A 22143-nucleotide genomic window follows, 5' to 3' on the forward strand; every position below is an offset into this window, starting at 1 on the left:
GGAGAGATCGTGAATAATTTAGAATGTTGGCTAAGTTATATTATTTATATTCCTGTTCCTTTCGGGAAACAATTTGTTATTTAAACAAAGAACAGAAGTATAAATAACTAAATAGAATAGAATTTCAGGAAGTACATTTCAAATAAATTCACACTTGGAATGCAGGGAAGACAGTCTATTAATTTAGCGTACTTCCTAAGGACATAGCTAAGAAAAGAATATACCATCTTAAACTTTCTTTGGAAATCAACCAGACTGAATTAGTTCAATTTGGAACATCCTGAGCCTTAAAGCCTTTGCTAAAGTGTAACACAAATTTTGATTAGTCAAGTGTGAAAATCTACAAAGCCAACTTTCTTGTCCCTCCAGTTAGTCTGTCTATAAATAGAAACTATGCATTAATAGCCACCAAAGCAACTGGTGAGCTCCACAATGTGCCCAACATATACATCCTCTGCAAACACGCTCTCAGCGTGTTTAACCAAAGTGCTTCTGAAGATCTGTAATAGGACCCTTTTTAAATAAACTGTGACTCACTGTTTGCTTTCTTCACCAGGAGGTGGAGTCTTGCCATGCCCTTCCATTACAAAATCCTCCTGTTCCACCTGCAAAGGCAAGCACCACAGGTCAGAAGTAGTCAGTAACTAAGATGCAACTCACTTAAAGTTCCAGGGACTGCCCCGTGCAGAACCACATGGCCCCTGTGCTATACTGTCTGGCACAGGAGCCTAGGCCAGTGGCTTTCAACTGCCAAATTTGCTCAAAGCATCTCTCCTTAGGTGCCTAGATTTGCAGAACAGAAAAGGAAACACTGTTGACTTGCAACTTACATAACTGTAACAAAAGTTAACATCCAGAATATAATAAAGAATTGCTAGGAATCAATTTAAAAAAAAAAGACAACATACCTGAAAGATTTACAAAATAACTGAGTAGGAATTTTACTGAAGAACATGCACAAATGAAAAGATACTCAGTTTCATGTCAACCAGGAAAATGCAAATTACTGCAAATTAATTTTGCCGCTACCAGGTTGGCTAAAATTCAAAAGTTGGGCAATACTGGGACACCTGGGTGGCTCAGTCGGTCAAGCTACCAACTCTGGTTCAGGTCATGATGTTGCAGTTCGTGGGTTCGAGCCCCAAGTCCGGCTCTGTGCTAATAGCTCGGAGCCTGGAGCCTGCTTCAGATTCTGAGTCTCCCTCTCTCTGCCCTTCCCTTGCTTGCTCTCTGTCTCTGTCTCTCTCTCTCAAAAATAAATAAAACATTAAAAAATTTGTTTTTAAAGCTGGGCAATACCAAGTGTTGGCAAGGGCACAGAGCAATAGCAACACTCATCCACTCCTGGTGGGAAGGAAAATTGATACAACTACTTTTCAAAAGTTTGCCACTATCTGGTACGCTTGACTATGTATTTACTGTACAAACTAGTGGTCGCACTTCTGGATAAATATTCTAGAGAAACTTTTACACACATATAAAATAGTATTTTTTTAGTATTTTTAATTTTAATAGTATTATTTTTAACAGAAAAAAAAAAAAAACCCAGAACAAATATCCATCAACAGTAAAATAAATATACACACTATGGTGTTTCCAGACAACAGAATAAACACTATTCTATATAAAAATGACTGACTATAGCTATACACTGCAACCTAGATGTGTTATAAAAACACAGTATTGGGTGAAAAAGCAAATCACAAAAGAATACACACACAGTATAATTCCATTATATAAGGTTCAAATATAACATTTTAAAACTGTATGTACGTATGAGTATATAGACATGTATGTATATACACAGTTTTTAAAAACTATTTTTAAAAAAGGAATGACATACCAAATTTAGGCTAGAGATTGTCTTAGGAAGGGAGAGAGGGGATTCAATAAGGAAGGGGCATGTGGAGGATCCTGGGGTGTGGTTATATTCTATTTCTTGGCCTATGTAGTGGGTAACTAGGTGTTTGTTTTGTAATTATTCTTTTAACTATGTTTCTTTCCTCCCTATGGTTTTCTTCTCAATACAAATTTCAAAGTGAAAAAAAAAAGAAAGCATTTTACCATTCCAGATGGCTTATTGACCTGGAAGATCAGTGACCGAGATAGAGCTACCTCCACAAAGGGGACTATTAGTCCCATGAAAACTCCCCCTGAAAGGCATAATTTTAAAAAATCAAACAGATGTACTCAAGGAAACAGACAGGGCTATTCCCAACTCAGAAAAATACAGTCTATTTCTTACAAAACCTAATAATCTGGAAGACAGACAACATACACCACGATGAAACCCAAAGAAAACAAAAGGTTTTCCAATTCTGTCATCTTCTCCACAGTCTCTATTTCCCAAGAATACTAGAGAAGACAGGACAGAGTTTAGAGGCTAAGTTTCAGAAAGGACAGGAAAATCAAGAGGTGTTCATAATTTCCATTAAAAACAGGAGGAGGCATAGGCAAGAGTAATTAAAGACACACACTGTGCATACTGTAAAATTCAAACCAGGTTCTGACTTGATTCTTAGGAAATTCCTGACTCTGCAACATACTGGACTTAGCCAAGGAGAGGGAGGATTCTCCCATCCTAAGGTTACATTTAGGACGTTAAAAACTCTAGAAATAAAAACAGGATTGCAGAGGGAAATTTATGAGGAGCTAGAGATGATCTGGTTGGGTTACAAGAGTGCATACCTATGTTTTAAAAAAAATCACAATGTACTTAACTATATAAATGTTATGCCTTAATTAGGAAAAACAGGTGACAAACTGTTTAAGTTTGTTAAGCTCCTTGGAACCTCAACCTTCAATCATTTGCTTAAAGACAAGAATGACTATTCTCACTTATATATATTATAGAAATTTCTTTGACCCTTCATCTTTAAGAATGCTGTCTAAAGAATTCTGAATTGTGCATCTTGGCCTCTGCTTAGTTTTTTTTTTTTTTTTAAAGGTTTATCCTACAATCAATTTCTAATTAAGTACAATCATCTAAGAGAAGTAATGATCAAAGAACCCACAGCTTCTACAATCTCTTCCACATGGGCTCCCAATCTTTAACCCCAGCCCCCATGTTATGCATACTAGTCCTCCACTTGGATGGCCCAGTAAGTTCCAAAATGAAATAATATCTTTGTCTTTAAACTTCCTCTCCTTTTTATATCCCCTATCTCTGCGAATGGTACCATCATTCACTAAACTCCCCAAACAGGAACCCGACACATGTATCCCCCCACTTTTTGAAAGTTCGTGTTATACAACTTCACTTTTACAAAAGGCCTATTTTCACTAACCAAAAAAAAAACCAAAAAAACAAAAAAAACCTGAAGAGGATTTTTGCTTTTATAAAAAAAGAGGTAAAAAGCCAAACAGCGTTCAGCGTTGGTTTTGCAGCCAGCCCGCTGTAGAGGCAGTGCACACCATGAGCCCCAAGAAGGGCATTGCCAAACTCCTTCCCTGAGACTATAGTCAGCATCTCAGCATCCGTGAGCAAGACGTGTCCCAAAGTATCAGAAAAGCCTAGGAGCGGTTATTTTCTGGATTTGGGAATGCTCCAAGATTTTTCCATATAAAGAAATGGTCACTGTTTCTTGGCTTGGTGCAACATTTAGACTTACGAAAGATTTCACAGGAATGCTCTACTTTCTGATAGCAGGGGAAACCTGTCATCACACAAGAATCTAAGGTTCCCTCCTTAACCCCACATCCTATTAATCACCAAGTGTTGTGGCTTCCACCTCTTAAATGGCTCTCCCCTCCACCACCCCTTCTTTATTCTCTTTAACTGCCATCATAGTTAAAGGCCAGCTTCTCTAAACCTCACTACTGCACAAGCCTTCTCACTGGTCTTTGTGCTTCCGGGTCCCATTTCATTTTAAGGCATCTTCCAAACCACTTCCATCAAGTGGGCTTTGTAACATGCAAATCGGATTGCATCGCTCCCCTCGAAATTCTTCAGTGGTGCCCCAACACCTATGCTGAGTTCATTTGTCTAAGCCATCTTTTTATCCGCCTCTGCCTCCCCCACCCACTCTGAAGCCCTGGCGGAACATGCAACTCTTCAACCCCCTGTTCATTTACGCATACTGTTAGCATTTGCCTAGCCGCCCTGGCCTTCTGCCCACATACAATTCAAATTGCTGCTCATTCCTTTAAGTGCCAATTCAAATGCTTTTCCCCAGACACGGTCTCCTGCAGCAGGGCTTACACCTTTTCTCAGCCTCCATCATCTCAGGAGGCAATAAAAATGGTCCAGAAAGAACACTGCTCCTTCTTGCCACTTCCCGTTCTTTTTTTCTGCAAATTTCAAGAACACTAGGACTTCATGTGATGGTCTCCACCACTCCTCCCCCTTGATCTCATTTGCAGGAGTTTCAAGACTTTTATTCATGAAACTTGCACCATTACCCTCACCCTTCTCCCACTACCATTCATTCATTCAACAAACATTTACTCAGCACATATTACACGCAAGGTAATATGTGAGATAAAGGCGAAGACAGTAGTCTCTGCCCTCAAAAAGCTTGCAGATTAGTGGGGAAGACAACCAAAAACCAGTGGGCACTGTGTGGTGACAGATGGTAGCTACACTTGTGAGCACAGCATAAGTACAGACGTGTGGAATCCCCTGAAACTCATGGAACACTGTGCGTCAGCCATGCTCCAATTAAAAAGACATCACCATCAAGTGTGAAAAAGCAATGCAATCACACAGGAAGGACGCTTGACTCAGCCTAAAGGAGTCAGACACACCAGACCTACCCTAAGCAGGAGACTGACCTCCTTCCTAATTCAGTGAGGAAACAGGCAGGACCTGGACTGCTCCACACCGAGGTTTGTCACAGAAACCTCCCTCCCTCCACGTGAACCTGTGAAGAGCCACTGCAACTCCTACGTCTGCTGTTCTCTGTCCTCAAGAGTCCATTCAGGGCCTCCTGGCAGGCATTTCAGTGATTCTTCTCCTGGACACCGACTTGTTGTTAGGATGTTTCTGTCTTACCAATCCCTTACCTTTCTCTCTTCTGCTCCAGGAGTGCAAAGCATAGCTGGAGGAAGTCACAAAACTGGTTCCTTTTCAAATGTACGCCAGTTCACTTCCCCTCAGTGCTCACATGGCAGCACCTGGCCTGTAAGGCCCTTCTTCGTCTTTTCTGCTGAGCTGTTACTCAGTCTTCAAAGACTGGTTCAAAAGTTACTTTCTCTAGGAGGCACTTTCGACAACTATCACTGCCTCCTCCAACCTCCCAAGGTGTTCCTTCCCATTTACCCTGCAAGGCCCAGCCAACAGCTGCGGCCCTTTGTTCACCCACTTCCCCTCTGCTGGAGAGCCTTGAAGGGGAACAATGGGATCTTTGTGTATCCCAGAACCTAACACAACCCTTCTAGTGGGTCATTCATTCGACATACCTTCTGAATGCCTTCCCTGTGCTAAGTAAGCGCTGGGTTGAATAACTGAATGAATGAATGTCTGACCTCCTACACCACCGTCCTCACTCATTTATTCTGTACCTATTCCACTCTCCTCCAGACTCCAAACCCATCCATCAGGCATCCTCCCTAGCCTGTCCTTTCTGAAGAGGACAATGCAGAAGATCATCCTGAAAGCCTATCTCACACAAAGCCCCTGTTTTCCTGTCAGGATTGTGCAGATGAGCCTTCACCTTCATCCACTGCCCCCTCTCCCCTGCTCAGCAAGGCTCCCCTCACTACTTATATTCTACATTCATGACCTGCGTCACAACACGTCCTCCAGGACCTTACTGTCTAAGGAAGTCCTTCTTCCTTTCTACCAAATCCAACTCCTCAACTGACGAATACATTATAAGCTCTTCTATTCTGAAAAATTATTTTTGGCCTTGTGATACCCTCCAAATATCCTCTTGTTTTTAGCCTTTCCTTTACTATCCAAATTATTAAGAGAATAGACTATACTCCATTACTTTCATGTTCTCATCACTGATCTGATAAAAAAAAAGTTATTGAGGTACTACATACATGTGATTTTAAGTCAAATAATACCACCAAGCTTACAAATAAAAAACAACACTCTCCTCTGCTGCCCTCCGACCCAGACCACTCCCCGTGCTCCCCCCCCCCCACCCCACCACACATGGATCTCTTTTCCCCCGTCCTTCCAACAGAAGACACCATTTTTGTCCAAATCAATATTCAGTGCTAACAGTACTATAACTAAGTAAATAACAGAGATAGCTGAATCATACGGAACAGTATAATCAAATTTGCTTTTCTTGTACAATTCTTTGTTTTCCCTAGAACTAACAATTACTACTTTCTTTCAGTTTTGGGGAGGCTTAGTATTTATTATGTATTTTTCACTAATTCATCCTCAAACTCTCCAACAGAGTTGTAAATCTCCTCTTAATAAATTCAAACACTTCAGGTAATCTATCAATTTCATTCCAGTCTTGGAGACATTCCTCAGGGGTTTTCTCATGTTCCAGTCTAGATTGTTTGCTTTCTAGGCCGCTAAATTGCTGACACTTTGCCAGGGATGTCTTTTCCCCTTCAGCTCTGAAATTCCTGGCTCTCTCTCCTACCCTGGAGCATCTGTTCCCCAGATCCTTTGTCTTCTTTTATGGTTTAGTCTCTGGTTTAGGTGGAACATATATTCTAGTGAATGCCTGACAAAAGGTATATGGAAAGTAAAATTTTTGATCTCTTGAATGACTGAAATGTCCTTATTTTATCCATATAGATTATTGACATTTGGAATATTTTTTAACCCACATACATAATCAAATTAGAAGTTCAAGTCAGTAGGAGCGCCTGGGTGGCTCAGTCGGCTGAGTGTGTGACTTCAGCTCAGGTCACGATCTCATGGCTCATGGGTTCCAGCACCGCATCGGGCTCTGCGCTGACAGCTTGGAGCCTGGAGCCTGCTTTGGATTCTGTGTCTCCCTCTCTCTCTGCCCTCCCCCACTCGTGCTAGTCTCTCTCTCCCTGAAGAATAAACATTCAAAAGTATTTAAAAAATAAAAAAAAAAGTTCAAATTAGTAAATCTTTCTCCCTCCAAAATTTTGAAGCCACACTTCATTGTCTTCTAGTTCCCAGAGATGCAATATAGAAATCTGACAATATTCTAAATCCTAATGTTTTGGCCATGACCTGTTTCTTCTCCAGAAACTTGTAGGGTCTTTCACTTCTCCTCAGTGTTACACAAATGCAAACCTCGCAGTATGGTTCTTTTTTTTTATTTATTCAGCTTCTGGGTAGGTACTTGCAATCTAGAAACTCGGATTCTTCAGGTTTGGGGCATTTTCTCTACTTATTTGACAATTTTATCCCCTCCAGGAATTCCTTCTTCAATGTTGAATTTACAGGATTGATACATGAATTTTCTTTTCTCTCCACTTGTATCTCTTTGACTTTTTCTTTTACTACCTGGAGATTCTCTTAACTTTACCTTCCAATACTTCTAATTTTTAGAAGAATTTGTTATTGTGACTTAGTTTTTGAAAGCTTTTACGTGTTCTCTGAAGTCTTTTTTACAGTCCTATTTTTGTTCCATGATTATAATACCAAGTCTTATCTCTGAAAATATTGTTTTGTTTTGTTTTAATTTTCTTTCACTCTCTATATTACCTTGTTTCTTCTACATTCCTCTTTTATATTTGCTTTGGTCGCTATCTTCCAGTCATAGGTTTTTATCAGATGTCTGATTATCTAGGATTATCTACAGATATTTATTTATTTATTTTTAATTTTTAATTGTATTACTTTTTTTTAAATGTTTATTTTTGAGAGAGAGACAGAGCATGAGCAGGAGAGGGGCAGAGAGAGAGAGAGGGAGACACAGAAACAGAAGCAGGCTCCAGGCTCTGAGCTGTCAGCACAGAGCCCAACGCAGGGCTCAAACCCATGAACCATGAGATCATGACCTGAGCCGAAGTCGGATACTTAATTGACTGAGCTTCCCAAGTGCCGCTTATTTATTATTTTTTAAAGGAGATGGAGGTTTATTGAATACACTGCAAGGGAGCAGTGGGCAGGACAGCAAAGGAGAGAGGATCTGCAGTGATCTGCTGATATTTAAGAGATAAGCCTGAAAGGGGCACCTGGGTGGCTCAGTTGGTTAAGTGTCGACTCCTGATCTAGGCTCAGGTCGTGATCTCACAGTTCATGGGTTTGAGCCCCGCATTGAGTTCTGTGCCGATGGCACAGAGCCTGCTAGGGATTCTGTCTCTTCTTCTATCTACCCCTATACTGCTGTGCACACGTGTGCATGCTGTCTCAAAACAAACTTAAACAATTTTTTTTTTTTTTTTAATGAGCAAGTTTTTACTCCTGCTCCCCCTCCCTGGGCAACCACTAACATGCTTTCTGTCATTATAGATTAGTTTGCATTTTCTGGAGTGTTTATACAGGTAATCACCGGGACATACTTTTTTTTTTTTTGGTCTGGCTTCTTTTGATCAGAATCATTCTGAAATTCAGCATACAGTTTCATGTATCAGTAGTTCACTTCCCTCTTATAGGGAGTACTCCTCCACTGCATAGAATCTACCACAATTTGTCAGTCACCTGTTGATGGGTGGCTGGGTTGTTTCCAGACTTGGGCTATTGCAAAAATCTGCTCTGAACATTCATTTAGAAGTTTTTGTACACTTTCTTTTTCACTGGGTACTTAGCAGTGTATACCACAGATTGTATGCTTTCAGGAACAGCAATGCATTGTCTCACACAGATCTGGAAGCTAGAAGTGGGAAATGAAGGTTTTGCCAGTGCTGGCTCCTTTGGAAGGCCGTGAGGGAAAGATCTGTCCCAGGCCTCTCCCCTTGGCTTGCAAATGGCCGTCTTCACGTTCACATGGCGTTCTCCCTGTGTTTGTGTCTGTCTAAATTTCCTCTTTTTATAGACACTAGTCACACTGGATTATGGCCTACCCTAATGACCTATTTTAATTTGATTACCTCTGCAAAGTCCCTAACTCCAAGCAAGGTCACATTCTGAGGTAACGGGAGTTAAGGCTTCCAACGTGTAAACTGGCACAGGAGTGGGGGCGGGGGAGTGAACAGGGAACACAATTCAGCCTCTAACGGTGGAACAGTTGGATCATAGGGTAGTGATATGTTTACCTTTTTAAGAAACAGTCTCTGTATTCCAAAGTGGCTGTAGCATTTTATCTCCCCACCAGCAGAGTAGGAGAGTTCCAGTTCTTCCATATCTTACCAACACCCAGGTCTTCCTTTTCTTTTAATGTTTTATTTATTTTTGAAGAAAGATCACGAGTGGGGGAGGGTCAGAGACACAGGAGGACAGAGGATTCTAAGTGGTCTCCACACTGACAGCAGCGAGCCCAATGAGGGGCTTGAACTCACTAACCTTGAGATTACTCTGAGCAGAAGTTGGACACTTAACCAACTGAGGCACCCAGACGCCCCAGTAAGTCTTTTTAACTTTAGCTACTCTAACTGCTTTTTTATTTTTTAATTTATTTATTTTTGAGAGAGAGAGAGAGAGAGAGATACAGTAATCAGGAGAGGGGCAGAAAGAAAGAATCCCAAACAGGCTCCGCACCGTCAGCGCAAAGCCTGACACAGGGCTTGAACCCATGAACTGTGAAATCAGGACCTGAGTGGAAACCAAGAGTTGGATGCTTAACTGACTGAGCCACCCAGGCGCCCCTCTAATTGTGGTTTTAATTGCATTGACATTGAACATCTTTTCATGAGTTTCTTTGCCATCCATTCTCTGGTAAAATGCTGTTCAAATTTTTTACCATTCTTTTTTTTTTTTTTTTTTAATTTTTTTTTTTAATGCTTATTTATTTTTGAGACACAGAGAGACAGAGCATGAATGGGGGAGGGTCAGAGAGAGGGAGACACAGAATCTGAAACAGGCTCCAGGCTCTGAGCTGTCAGCACAGAGCCCGACGCGGGGCTCGAACTCACGGACTGCGAGATCGTGACCTGAGCCAAAGTCGGCCGCTCAACCGACTGAGCCACCCAGGCGCCCCCAAATTTTTTACCATCCTTTTAAGCAGATTTATTTTTCTCTCTCTCTCTCTTTTTTCTAAAGTAAGCTCCACGCCCAATGTGGGGCTTGAACTCATGACCCCAAGATCAAGAGTTGCATGCTCTATCAACAGAGCCAGCCAGGTGTCCCGAAGCATCTTTACTGAGATACAATTTACATGCCATAAAGTTCACCTGTTTAAAGTATATAATTCAATAGTTTTTAATATTTACAGAGTTGTGCATTGATCACCACAATCTAATTTTAGAACATTTCTATCATCCCAAAAAGGAAATTTGTCCTTATTGACAGTCACTCCCCATTTTGCCCTCCCTTCATCCTTCTTTCCAGCACCAGATAACCACTAACCTGCTTCCTGTCTCTACAGATTGGCCTATTCTGAACATTTCATATATAAATCAAGTCATACAATATGTGGTGTTTTGTGTCTGTCTGCTTTCACTTGGCATAATGTTTTCAAGTTTCATCCATATTGTATCATATATCAGCACTTCATTCCATTTTATGGCCTAATACTGTCCCATTGTATAGATATACCTTATTTTGTTTACATCACCAGTTGATGGGTATTTTGATTGTTTCCACTTTTTTGCTATTGTAAATAATGCTGTTATAAACACTTGCATACAAGTTTCTGTGTGGACACAAGCTGTCATTTTTCTTGGGTGAATACGCAGGAGTGGGATTGCTGGGTCATATGATAACTGTATGTTTAACTTTTTGAAAGCCTACCAAACTGTTTCTCAAAGTGGATGCACCGTTTGACATACCCACCGGCAGCGTCCAATGGTTCTAATTTCTCCACCTCCTCAACCACACTTGTTATCACCTGTCCATTTGATAACAGCCATCCCAACGGGTGTGAAGTGCTATGTCACTGTGGTTTTGATTGTAGTTCCTTAATGAGTAACGATGTTGAGCATCTTTTCATGCGCTTATTGGCCAATTGTGTATCTTCTTTGGATAAATGTCTTCCAATTCTTTGCTCATTTTTAAAAATTGGGTTATTTGTTTTCCTATTACTGAGCTTTCAAAGTTTTTAACAGATTTAAGAGATTCTAGATACTAATCCTTATTTGGGCAGATGCTGTGCATGTGTTTCCTCCCAATCTGTGGCTTGCCTTCTCATTCTCACTAAGAGCATCTTTCAAAGAGCAGAAGTTTGCTGTGACATCTAAGAAATCTTTGCCTAACCACAGATTTTCTCTTACATCTTCTTCTAGAAGCATTATAATTCTAGATTTTACATTTAGATCTAAGATCCATTTTCACTTAATTTTTTTTTCAACGTTTTTTATTTTATTTTTGGGACAGAGAGAGACAGAGCATGAACGGGGGAGGGGCAGAGAGAGAGGGAGACACAGAATCGGAAGCAGGCTCCAGGCTCCGAGCCATCAGCCCAGAGCCTGACGCGGGGCTCGAACTCACGGACCGCGAGATCGTGACCTGGCTGAAGTCGGACGCTTAACCGACTGCGCCACCCAGGCGCCCCTCACTTAAATTTTTATATATGCTATAAGGTCTAGATGTATGTTTATTTTTTGCATATGGATATCCAACTGTCCTAACACCATTTGTTGAAAAAAAAATCCTTTCTCCATTGAATTGCCTCCACAAAATTGCCTTTGTCAAAGATCATTTGTCCATATATATGTGGGTCTATGTTGGGATCTCTCTTCTGCTCCACTGGTCTCTTTTCTCCAATACCACAGGGTCTTTATTGCTGTAGCTTTATAGTAAGTTCTGAAATCAGGAAGTATTAGCACCCCAACTTTGTTCAACTCAAAAGCTGCTTTGATTATTATTATGGGTTGAATAGTGTCCCCCCACCAAAAAAAGAAAAAAGATAAACTGGAGTTCTAACCTCCAATACTTCAGAACATGATCTTATTTGGAGATGGGGTCTTTACAGAGGTAACTATAAAGTTATTAGGGTGGGCTCTAATCCAGTATGACCGTGTCCTCTCATACAAAGGGTGAAATTTGGACACAAAGACAGATGCGCATGCAGGAAGAATGCCATGTGAAGACTGGGTTATACTGCAACAAGTCAAGAAACTAGAAGAGAAGGTAGAAATCAGAAGCTAAGAGAGAGGCCTGGAAAAGACCCTCCCCTAGTCCCTTCACATGGAACATAGCCCTGCCAACACCTTGACCTTGTACTTCAGGCCTCTAGGACTGTGAGACAATACATTTCTGTTAAGTCACTCAGTTTGTGGTACTTTGTTAGAGCAACCCTAGCAGACTACTATAGCTGTTCTATGCCCTATGCATTTCCATATGAATTTTAGAAATCAGCTTTTTCACAACAAGAGTCTGCTAGGATTTTGATAGGGATTGAACTGACTCTTAGCAACAGCTAAACAATACTGAATCTTTTTTTTTAAGTTTATTTATTCATTTTGTGTGTGTGTGTGTGTGTGTGTGAGAGAGAGAGAGAGAGAGAGAGAGAGAGAGAGAGAGAGAGAGAGAACACGAGAGGGGGAGGGGCAGAGAGAGGGAGAAAGAGAATCCCAAGAAGGCTCTGTGCTCTTAGTATGGAGCCTGACTCAGGGCTTGATCCCACAAACTGTGAGATCATGACCTGAGCCGAAATTAAGAGTCGGATGCTTAACTGACTGAGCCACCAGGCGCCCCAACAATATTGAATATTTTGACCTATAAACAGGTATATCTCTCCTTTTATTTAGGTTGACTTTATTTTCTCTCAGCAATGTTTTGTGGTTTTCAGTGGTGGTGAAACATTCTGTGTTTTTTTGTGGTCACAGCAGACATCTTTTCTCATTGTTCTTCATCTAAGAAGTAAATCATTCAGTCTTTCACCATTAAGTTTAATATCAACTGTAGGATTTTCATGAAAGCCCTTTATCAGGTCAAATAGTTCCTTTCTATTCCTAGCTTGCTGACACTATTTTTTTTCATCAGGAATGGATGTGGCATTTGTCAAATGCTTTTTCTGCATCTTTTGAGTGGATCCTAGGGTTTTTCTTTTTTAATTTGTTAACGTGATGAATTACACATTGATTGATTCTTGTATGTTCAACCAACCTTGCATTCCTGGGGGAAATCTTACCTGGTCATATGTTATACTATATATTCAAATTCTGTTTATAATTGTTGCACCTACTTCATGAGAGACACTGTTCTGTAGTTTTCTTGCAATGTCTTTGGTTTTGGTATCAGAGTAATGCTGACCTCACAAAAGGAGTTGGGAAGTATCCCCCTCTCTTCAAGTGAGATTATACTAATTTACATACAACATAAGAACCTACAATAGTATTCTTCTACCTTCCCGTCTTGGCCTTTATGCTACTGTTATTGTACATTATACAGATATCAACACACAACGCATCTGCAGAACTTTTGTTCAAACAATCAATTCCCTTTTTAAAAGGTTTAAATAATAGAAAAAGTCTTCCATATCTACCCATGTAGTTTCCATTTCCTGAGCTCTTCATTTCTTTGTGTAGATTCATATTTCCATCTGGCATCCCTTTCAGTCTCCCTTTCACATTTCCTATAGTATGGGTATGCTGATGATGAATTATTTCAGCTTTTGTGTGTTTGAAATAGACTTTAGGGGCACCTGGGTGGCTCAATTGCTTAAGCGTCCGACTTTGGTTCAGGTCATGATCTCATGGTCTGTGGGTTCGGGCCCCGTGCTGGGCTCTGTGCTGACAGCTCAGAGCCTGGAGCCTGCTTCGGGTTTTGTGTCTCCCTCTCTCTCTTCTCCTCCCCCGCTTGTGTTCTATCAAAAATAAGTAAACGTTAAAAAAAAAAGAAAGAAAGAGATTTTATTTAGCCTTCATTCTTGAAAGAAATTTCACTGCTTATAGAATTCAAGGTTAACAGTTTTTCTTTCAGTACTTTAAAGACCGCTGCATTGTTTTTAAAGGCAAATTCTTATCCTTGTTCCTCTGTTAACAGTGTCCATTGTCTTTTGGCTTTAAGATTTTCTCTATCGCTCATTTTGAGTAATTTGATTATGATGTGCTTTAGTGTGGTATTCTTCATCTGTCAAGAACATATAACTTCTTTTTTTATTTTTTTAAGGAACATATAACTTCTTGGATCTGTGGGTTTACAGTTTTTATCAAATTTGGGGCCATTATTTCCTAGATTTTTCTTTTCTACTTCCTTCCCTCTTTTTCAGAGACTACAATTACACTTACATTAGACTGTCTGAAGTTTTGTACAGCACCCTCATCATCTTTCCATATTTTGTTCTTTACTCTTTTTCCTGTGTTTCATATTGGATATTTTCTATTAGCATGACTTTAAATTCTCTAATCTTTAATTCTGCAATGTCTAATCTGTCACTAATCTCATCCAGTATATTTTTCATCTCAGACATTATAGTTGTAAACTCTAGAAACATTTTTAAATTTTATTTATTTACTTATTTTAGAGAGCATGCAATGGGGGAGATGGGCAGGAGAGAAAGAATCTTATGCAGGCTCTACGCTCAGCACAGAGCCCAATGCAGGATCATGACTTGAGCCAAAATCAAGAGTTGGACACTCAACCAACTGAGCCACCCACATACCTAACTCTAGAAATTTGATTTGAGTCTTATCTTCCACATTTCTACTTGACTTCTTAAATATCTGAATACAATTATAATAAGTATTTTAATATTCCTGTCTGCTAATTTTAATCTGTGTCAGCTGTGGGTTGATTTCAACAGATTTTTTTTCCTTCACTATGGTCTGTATTTTCCTGGGTTTTACGTGTCTGATGATCTTTGCTTGGATACCGGATATTACAAATTTTACACTGCTGAGTACTGAATGTTTTGTATTCCCATTTACAAATATTCCAAAAATATTTTTGAGCTTTGTTCTAGAACACAGATTACTTTGAAACAGTCTGTTCCTTTTGTGTCATATATATATACACATATATATATATACACATATATATATACACACACATATATATAAAAATATGTATAATACATGTTTATACATGTATATGTATGTATGTATATATATGTGTGTGTGTGTATATATATATATATATCCATCTATCTATATTTTGTCTACTTTTAAGTGGTTATTTCCAGTGGGAGGGTAAATTCTGTCCCTGATACTCCATCTTGCTCAGTAGCAGAAGTCCCAATGGATTTTTGAAAAATTATGGTGTCTTAGGAGAACCTGGCTGGCTCATTCGGTGGAGCATGCAACTCTTGGTGTCAGGGTTATAATTTCGAGCCCTATGTTAGGTATAGAGATGACTTAAAAATAAAATCTTTTTAAAATTGTGGTATTTTAACGATTTTTACGCATGCAGTTCAATGGCATTAAGTATGTTCACATTGCTGTGCAACCATCACCAGCATACATCTCCGGAATTTTTCTCATCTTTCCAAACTGAAACTTTATACTTTCTATTCCCCTCTCCCTTCAGTCCCTGGCAACCACCACGCTGTTCTCTGTTTCTATGAGGCACCACCCTAGGCACCTTATACAAATAAGAATCATACAGGATTTGCCCTTTGGTGACTGGCTTATTTCACTAAGCATAATGTCTTCAAGGTTCATGTGTGTTGTAGCAGGTGTCAGAATTTTCTTCCTTTTTAAGGCTAAAGCTTATTCCATTGTTGGGATATACCACTTTTTGTTTATCCATTCATCCACCAAGCGACACTGGGTTGGTTTTACTTCTTGGCCACTGTAAATAAGGCGGCTACGAACATAGGTATGCAAATATCTGACAGAGTCCGTTTTCGATGCTTTCTTCTTTTTTTAAATTAAGCTTTTAATTTTAATTGCAGTATAGTTAACATACAGTGTTATATCACTTTCAAGTATACACTACAGTGATTCAACAATTCTATACATTACTTAGTGTAATGTCATCCTTCTTTCAATTCTTAGTGATTTTATTACTAAGTGGAATATCCTTGCCACTTAGCATCTCTATTTCTCCTTGTCCGCTATGTAACAGTTGATGCAGTAGCCATCATTCAAAGAGCCTCCCATTTAAAATCTCCTCTGCCTTGTACTAGACTACACTCTCCATTTCTTTTCTTCTCTCTCACCCAATCTTAGAGCCTTTGAATTTATGCCTTTGCCTTAGGAATATTCTCTCATATCATCACATGGAAGCATCCTTCATATCCTTGAGGCATCAGCTCAAGTGCATCTCTCTGAACAGACCTTCTCTGACTACCCAGCTAAAATAGCTCCCCACTCAGTCACTGGCTTAACACATATCACCGCCTAAAAGGAACGCTTACTTATGTGTTTGTTGTCTATCTCCCCCAACCAAAAATGCAAACTTCCTGGTGCAGAGATTCTTGACTGTCTTGTTCCTTATAAACCTGGCACAAAAAGTTGTTTGATAAATATTTCCTGACTCTAACTTGCTAATCTCTGCTTCTCTTTCTTAACTGCTCTCCAAACATCTATTTCCCCAGGTTCTGTCACTGAACCCATGTCTTCACATTTTGCCACAGAAATTTCATCTAACCTCATGGTTTCAACTGTTCCATTTGAATGATTCTCTCCAATTCAGTTATTTTCAGCCCCGAATCATCCTGTTTCCAGCCTCCTGGTTTCACCTGGCTGCCACACACTGCCACAAAGACAATATCTCAAATTCTGTTTAACACAGAATTCATCCTACCCTCCCCCGACCTGTTTCTTCTCTTATGTTTCCTATTCTTTTTTTAATTTTTTTAAAAATGTTTTATTTATTTTTGAGACAGAGACAGAGCGCGAGCAGGGGAGGGGCAGAGCGAGAGACACAGAATCGAAGGAGGCTCCAGGCTTTGAGCTGTCAGCACACAGCCCAATACGGGGCCCGAACTCACAAACCACTAGATCTGGACCTGAGCCGAAGTCGGACGCTTAACCAGCTGAGCCACCCAGGCGCCCCTCATGTTTCCTATTTTTAACAGCAGCACCCTCTTTCTTCCAGTGACTCAGCTTAAAGTCTTGATGTCATTATTGATATCTCCTTTTCCTTTTTCCTCCACATCAAATTAATTGCTAAATCCTATCCATTTTTTTAAAAGAAAGCATGCAGGGGCAGCTGCTGGCTCAGTAGGTGAAGCATAAGACTCTTGATCTTGGGGTTGTGAGTTTGGGCCCCACGCTGGGTGTAGAGATTACTTAAAAATAAAATCTTTAGGGGCATCTGGGTGGCTCGGTTGGTTAAGTGTCTGACTTTGGCCTAGGTCATGATCTCACAGTTCCTCAGTTCGATTCCTGTATTGGGCTCTGTGCTACAGCATAGAGCCTGAAGCCTGTTTCAGATTCTTTTTTTTTTTTAATTTTTTTTTAATGTATGTTTATTTTTGAGAGAGAGAGAGAGCGCACAAGCCAGGGAGGAGCAGAGAGAGACATGGAGACATAGAATCTGAAGCAGGCTCCAGGCTCCAAAGCTGTCAGTGCAGAGCCCCACACAGGGCTCGAACACCCAAGCTGTGAGATCATGACTGGAGCTGAAGTCAGACGCTTAACCGACGGAGCCACCCAGGTACCCCAAGCCTGTTTCAGATTATGTGACTCCCTCCCCCTCTCTGCCCCTCCCCAACTCCTGCTCTCTCTCTCTCTCTCTCTAAATAAACATTAAATAATAAATAAATAAATAAATAAATAAATAAATAAATAAATAAATAAATAAAATCTCATTAAAAAAAGAAAGGAAAGCATATATATTTCCTAACTATAAAGCTAAGGACAACTAATATAGTGGATGACAGGAACAATATTCAAGATAGTCTTAGCAGACTAAGAGGAAGGGCAGAAGCTCCTAATATTGGTCTCTTTTAAACTGAGGTACAATTCACAGAAAAATACATAAACTTTAAGTGTAGTGCTCAGTGGATTTTAGATAACAATTGTACCTGTATAACTACCCCACGGATGAAGAGAGCAGATGTCCATCTCCCCAGAATACTCCCACAAGCCTCTTCTCTTGGATACTCTCATACACACCCCGGGGAATGATTCTATCGCTGAGGATGAGGTTTACATGTTCATAAACTTTATGTAATTAGAATGTGGGAGAATATACACTTTTGTTCCCATCTTTTTCCGGTCAATATAATGTTTTTGAGATTCATGCATGTTTTTATGTGAATCAAAAGTCTAATTTTTTAAATGTTTATTTTTGAGAGACAGAGTGTGAGTCGGGGAGGGGCAGAGAGAGGGAGACACAGAATCCAAAATAGGCTCCAGGCTCTGAGCTGTCAGCACAGAGCCCGATACAGAGCTCGAACTCATGGCCTGTGAGATCATGACCCAAGCCGAAGTCAGACGCTTAACTGACTGAGCCACCCAGGCGCCCCTCAAAAGTCTAATTTTTAAGCTTAGTAGTATTTCACTGAACATCCTATAATTCATTTATTTATTTACTTGTTGATGGACAGTTAAGCTATATCTGGTTTGGGGCTGTTACAACTAAAGTTACCACAAATATTCTCATACGTCTCTTTGTGGACATATGCAGTCATGTGTATTAGGTACATACTTAGAAGTAGAACATCTGGCTTACAGGGTAGGCATATGTTTAACTTGATCAGAGATTTGAGAAAGTTTCTGAAGTAGTTATACCAGTTTATACTCCTCCTAACAATGTATGAGAGTTCCGTTGCTCCACATTCTTTGACACTTGGTATGGTCAATCTTTCAAATTTTGGTGAGTGTGTAATACCACATTAGTTTTAACTTACATTTCCCTCATGAATAATGTTGAATATCCTATTTTTATGGCCATTTGCATATCTTATTTTGTGAAATATCTATTTATGTCTTTTGTCCAGAGTTTTTACTTTTCTTATTGATTTTTACGAATTCTATATATATTCTAGATATGAGACCTTTATTAGATAAATGTATTGCAAGTGTTTTCTCCAAGTCCGTAGCTTTTCCACATTCTTAATGTTGTCAGTATATTAGCAGATGTTTAATTTTTTGTAATGAAATTCAACTGAAGAACTGTTCTTAAAGAATTAAAAAAAATTTTTTTTAATGTTTATTTTTGAAAGAGAGAGACAGAGCACAAGCAGGGGAGGGGCAGAGAGAGCGGGGGACACAGAATCTGAAGCAGGCTCCAGGCTCTGAGCTGTCAGCACAGATGTGGGGCTAGAACTCATGGACCACAAGATCATGATCTAAGCCAAAGTTGGTCGCTTAACCGACTGAGCCACCCAGGCGCCCCTAAATCACTATTCTTTTTTATGGTTAGTGCTTTTTACAATCTACTTAAGATCACAGAGACATCTCTTATGTTGTCTTCCAAAAGCTTTACAGTTTTAGCCTATGATCCATCTCAAATTAGGTTTTATGTGTGATGTAATCACACATAATCACATACACCGTAATCATGGTTCATGTATTTCCATATGGTTACCTGGTTGCTCCAGCACCATCTGTTGAAAGATCTTCCTTTCCCTTACTGAATTAGTCTTTTGAAAAACCTTTTTTTAAAATTCTGAAGTCTTATACTTTAGGTTTAAAAGAATCAATTGTAGGGGTGCCTGGGTGGCTCAGTTGGTTAAGCGTCCAACTCCTGATCTCAGCTCAGGTCTTGATCTCAGAGTCTTAAGTTCAAGCCCAGCATTGGGCTCCTCACTGGGCGTGGAGTCTACTTAAAAAAAAAAAAAATCAGGAGCGTTGGGATGGCTGAGTTGGTTAAACATCTAACTCCTGATTTCAGCTCAAGTCATGATCTCAAGCATTCATGGGTTCAAGCTCCACACTGGGCTCTGCACTGGTGGTGGTGGTGCAGAGACCACTTGGGAGACTCTCTGCCCCTCCCCCGCTCATGCTCTTCCTCAAAGTTAGTAAGTAAAGTTAAAAAAAAAAAACCAATTGTACAACTACAGGATGGGCAAGACCAGTATAAAAGCAGTGTAGTGGATAATGTGGTTGACTTTGAGACACTGAAGCACTTCCTCTTTAGCAACAAGACCTAGAAATTTTAGCTAACACAAATTCTAACATCATTTGAAGCTTATTGTGGCCATGTCATTAAATTCTGGTCAAAGAAATACAAAAGCACAGTTGAGTGTGCAACTTCCAAGGGAAGTGACAAGTTCTCTTTTTTTTTTTTTTTTGCTAAATGGAATACAAATGTGATGGTTGGGGCTACAGAGAAAGCAGAATTTTCTATTTTTATAGAAAATTTTTAAGATATAGAAAAAAGTCCAGAAAATAAAATAACAAACACACCTATGTAACCACCACTCAGATTTAACATATTTGCTTCATAGCATTTGCTTCAGATTTCTCTCTTTTTTATAATGTTTATTATTTTTTTAATGTTTATTTATTTTTGAGAGAGAGAGAGAGAGACAGAGCATGAGTGAGGGAGGAGCAGAGAGAGAAGGGGACACAGAATCCGAAGCAGGCTCCAGGCTCCCAGCTGTCAGCACAGAGCCCGACCTGGGGCTTGAACTCATGAACGGTGAGATCATGACCTGAGCCCAAGTCGGACGTTTAACCGACTGAACCACCCAGGCACCCCCCTCCCCCATCTTTTTTAAAGAAATAAAAATATAGGTGCAGTGAAGAGTTGAGCCCCCCCGCCCTTGTAGCCAGCCTTTCCAAATTCAATCTCCATCCTCCTTCCCCAGATGGAACCCCACTATGAAGCTTGCGTAGGTCTCACCTTTCAGAGGTAAATTTAAGAATTCATGGTTTCTGCCTCCTCTGAGGGCCCCTTAGTTCAGCTGTGATCTGTGTACTACTGGCTTTAGGGATCACCAGGGGTGCTTGTGAAAAATATAGATCCCAAGGGGTGCCCAGGTGGCTCAGTCGGTTGAGCGTCCGACTTTGGCTCTGGTCATGATCTCACAGTCAGAGAGTTCGAGCCCTGTGTCGGGCTCTGTGCTGACAGCTCGGAGCCTGGAGCCTGCTTCGGATTCTGTGTCTCCCTGTCTCTCTACCCCTCCCCCGCTCATGCTCTGTCTCTCTCACTTTCAAAAATGAATAAATGTTAAAAAAATAAAAATAAAAAAAAAATAGATCCCAGGGTCCCAACTCTTGAGATCCTCTTTCAGTAAGTCCAGTGTGGGGCCTGGTCACCCTCATCTTATTATCACTTTATTATTATTTTTTTCATTTCCATTTTAAAAAGCATGCCAGGTACAAATCAAAACCACAATGATATAGTATTTCATATCCACTAGAATAAAAAATGCATACAATAATAAACTGGTGAGGATATGGACAAATTAGAAACCTCATATATTTCTGGGGGGAATAGGAAACGGTGAAGCCATTTGGAAAGCAGTTTGGCAGTTCTTCAAAAAATAAAACACAAAGTTACCATATGACCCAGCAATTCCACTCCTGGTTATTCACCCAAGAGAAATGAAAGCCTGTGTCCACACCAAACCTATATGAATTATTCAAATGCACAAAGCACCTACTCCCTTTGTAGGCCTTCTAGCACACCCAGGTGAACGATCTAAGAAGTTTCTCTGATAGAAGTAATCAGAATCGATTACTCCGCATTTAACTTCTTCAGGATGGAGGACTGAAGTCAGCATGGACTTTGGAGCCAGACGTGGAATCCAATCTAATTTATGTTGTTTGCCAGCTAGGAAAACAAATGGGAAAAATACTTATCCTGCATGGTTTCTTTCCCAGTCTGCTCTTCAAATACCAAAAGCCATAAAATCTTGTTATAATTTGTTAAATAGGATTCAGTCTCAGATGGAGGGATCCAAAACTTAAGCAGGAGACAGTCTAAATCACCTCATTGAACTCTTTGTTGTAAAGCCAATCAATAGATCACTTTATCCTTTGTAGACGAAGACTACATTTATTCATTTGTTACCTCTGAGAACAATAAAGAGAATATTATAACTAAAATGTTGGCTTCCTGATTAAGTGTTTTTTATTTATGGTAATTAATAAAGACACATGGGCGCTTAAATCCATAGCTATAATTCTTAAACTCTAGAGCGTCTTTTTATTGTTTTTATTAGAAAACGCTTAACTACACAAAGAAGTACAGAGAAGAAGATCACAAACCCTCCACTGCTCCGTTTTATGATGATTTTACTATGCTTGCCAGATTTCACTTAAAAAATAAACATTCCAAGCCTGTAGCTACAGAATTTCTACAACTAGTAAGCCAACACCAACTCGTTTAGAATATCAACCTAAATTATACTAAATGGAAAGTGAAAA

The 22143-nt window shown here is 39.9% G+C and overlaps 1 protein-coding gene across 6 annotated transcripts in view; it reads right to left on the bottom strand.

The window, feature by feature from the left end:
* Positions 1-22143, bottom strand: part of TNRC6B (trinucleotide repeat containing adaptor 6B) — a 259643-nt gene that overhangs the window by 164461 nt on the left and 73039 nt on the right. For 3 of the 6 annotated variants that reach the window (XM_086712195.1, XM_086712194.1, XM_025926993.2), the window contains one exon: positions 538-605. The exons of 1 other annotated variant lie outside the window; for it this stretch is intronic. In XM_086712195.1, coding sequence (XP_086568321.1) covers positions 538-605 — 68 coding nt within the window. Of the gene's footprint in view, positions 1-537; positions 606-2064; positions 2154-22143 lie in introns of all 6 variants that reach the window. 2 more of the 6 variants (XM_086712201.1, XM_086712200.1) reach the window with 1 other exon arrangement.

Source organism: Puma concolor, chromosome B4 (genome assembly GCF_028749965.1).
Source record: "Puma concolor isolate L17-30 chromosome B4, mPumCon1.1.hap2, whole genome shotgun sequence".
Lineage (NCBI taxonomy): Eukaryota > Metazoa > Chordata > Mammalia > Carnivora > Felidae > Puma > Puma concolor.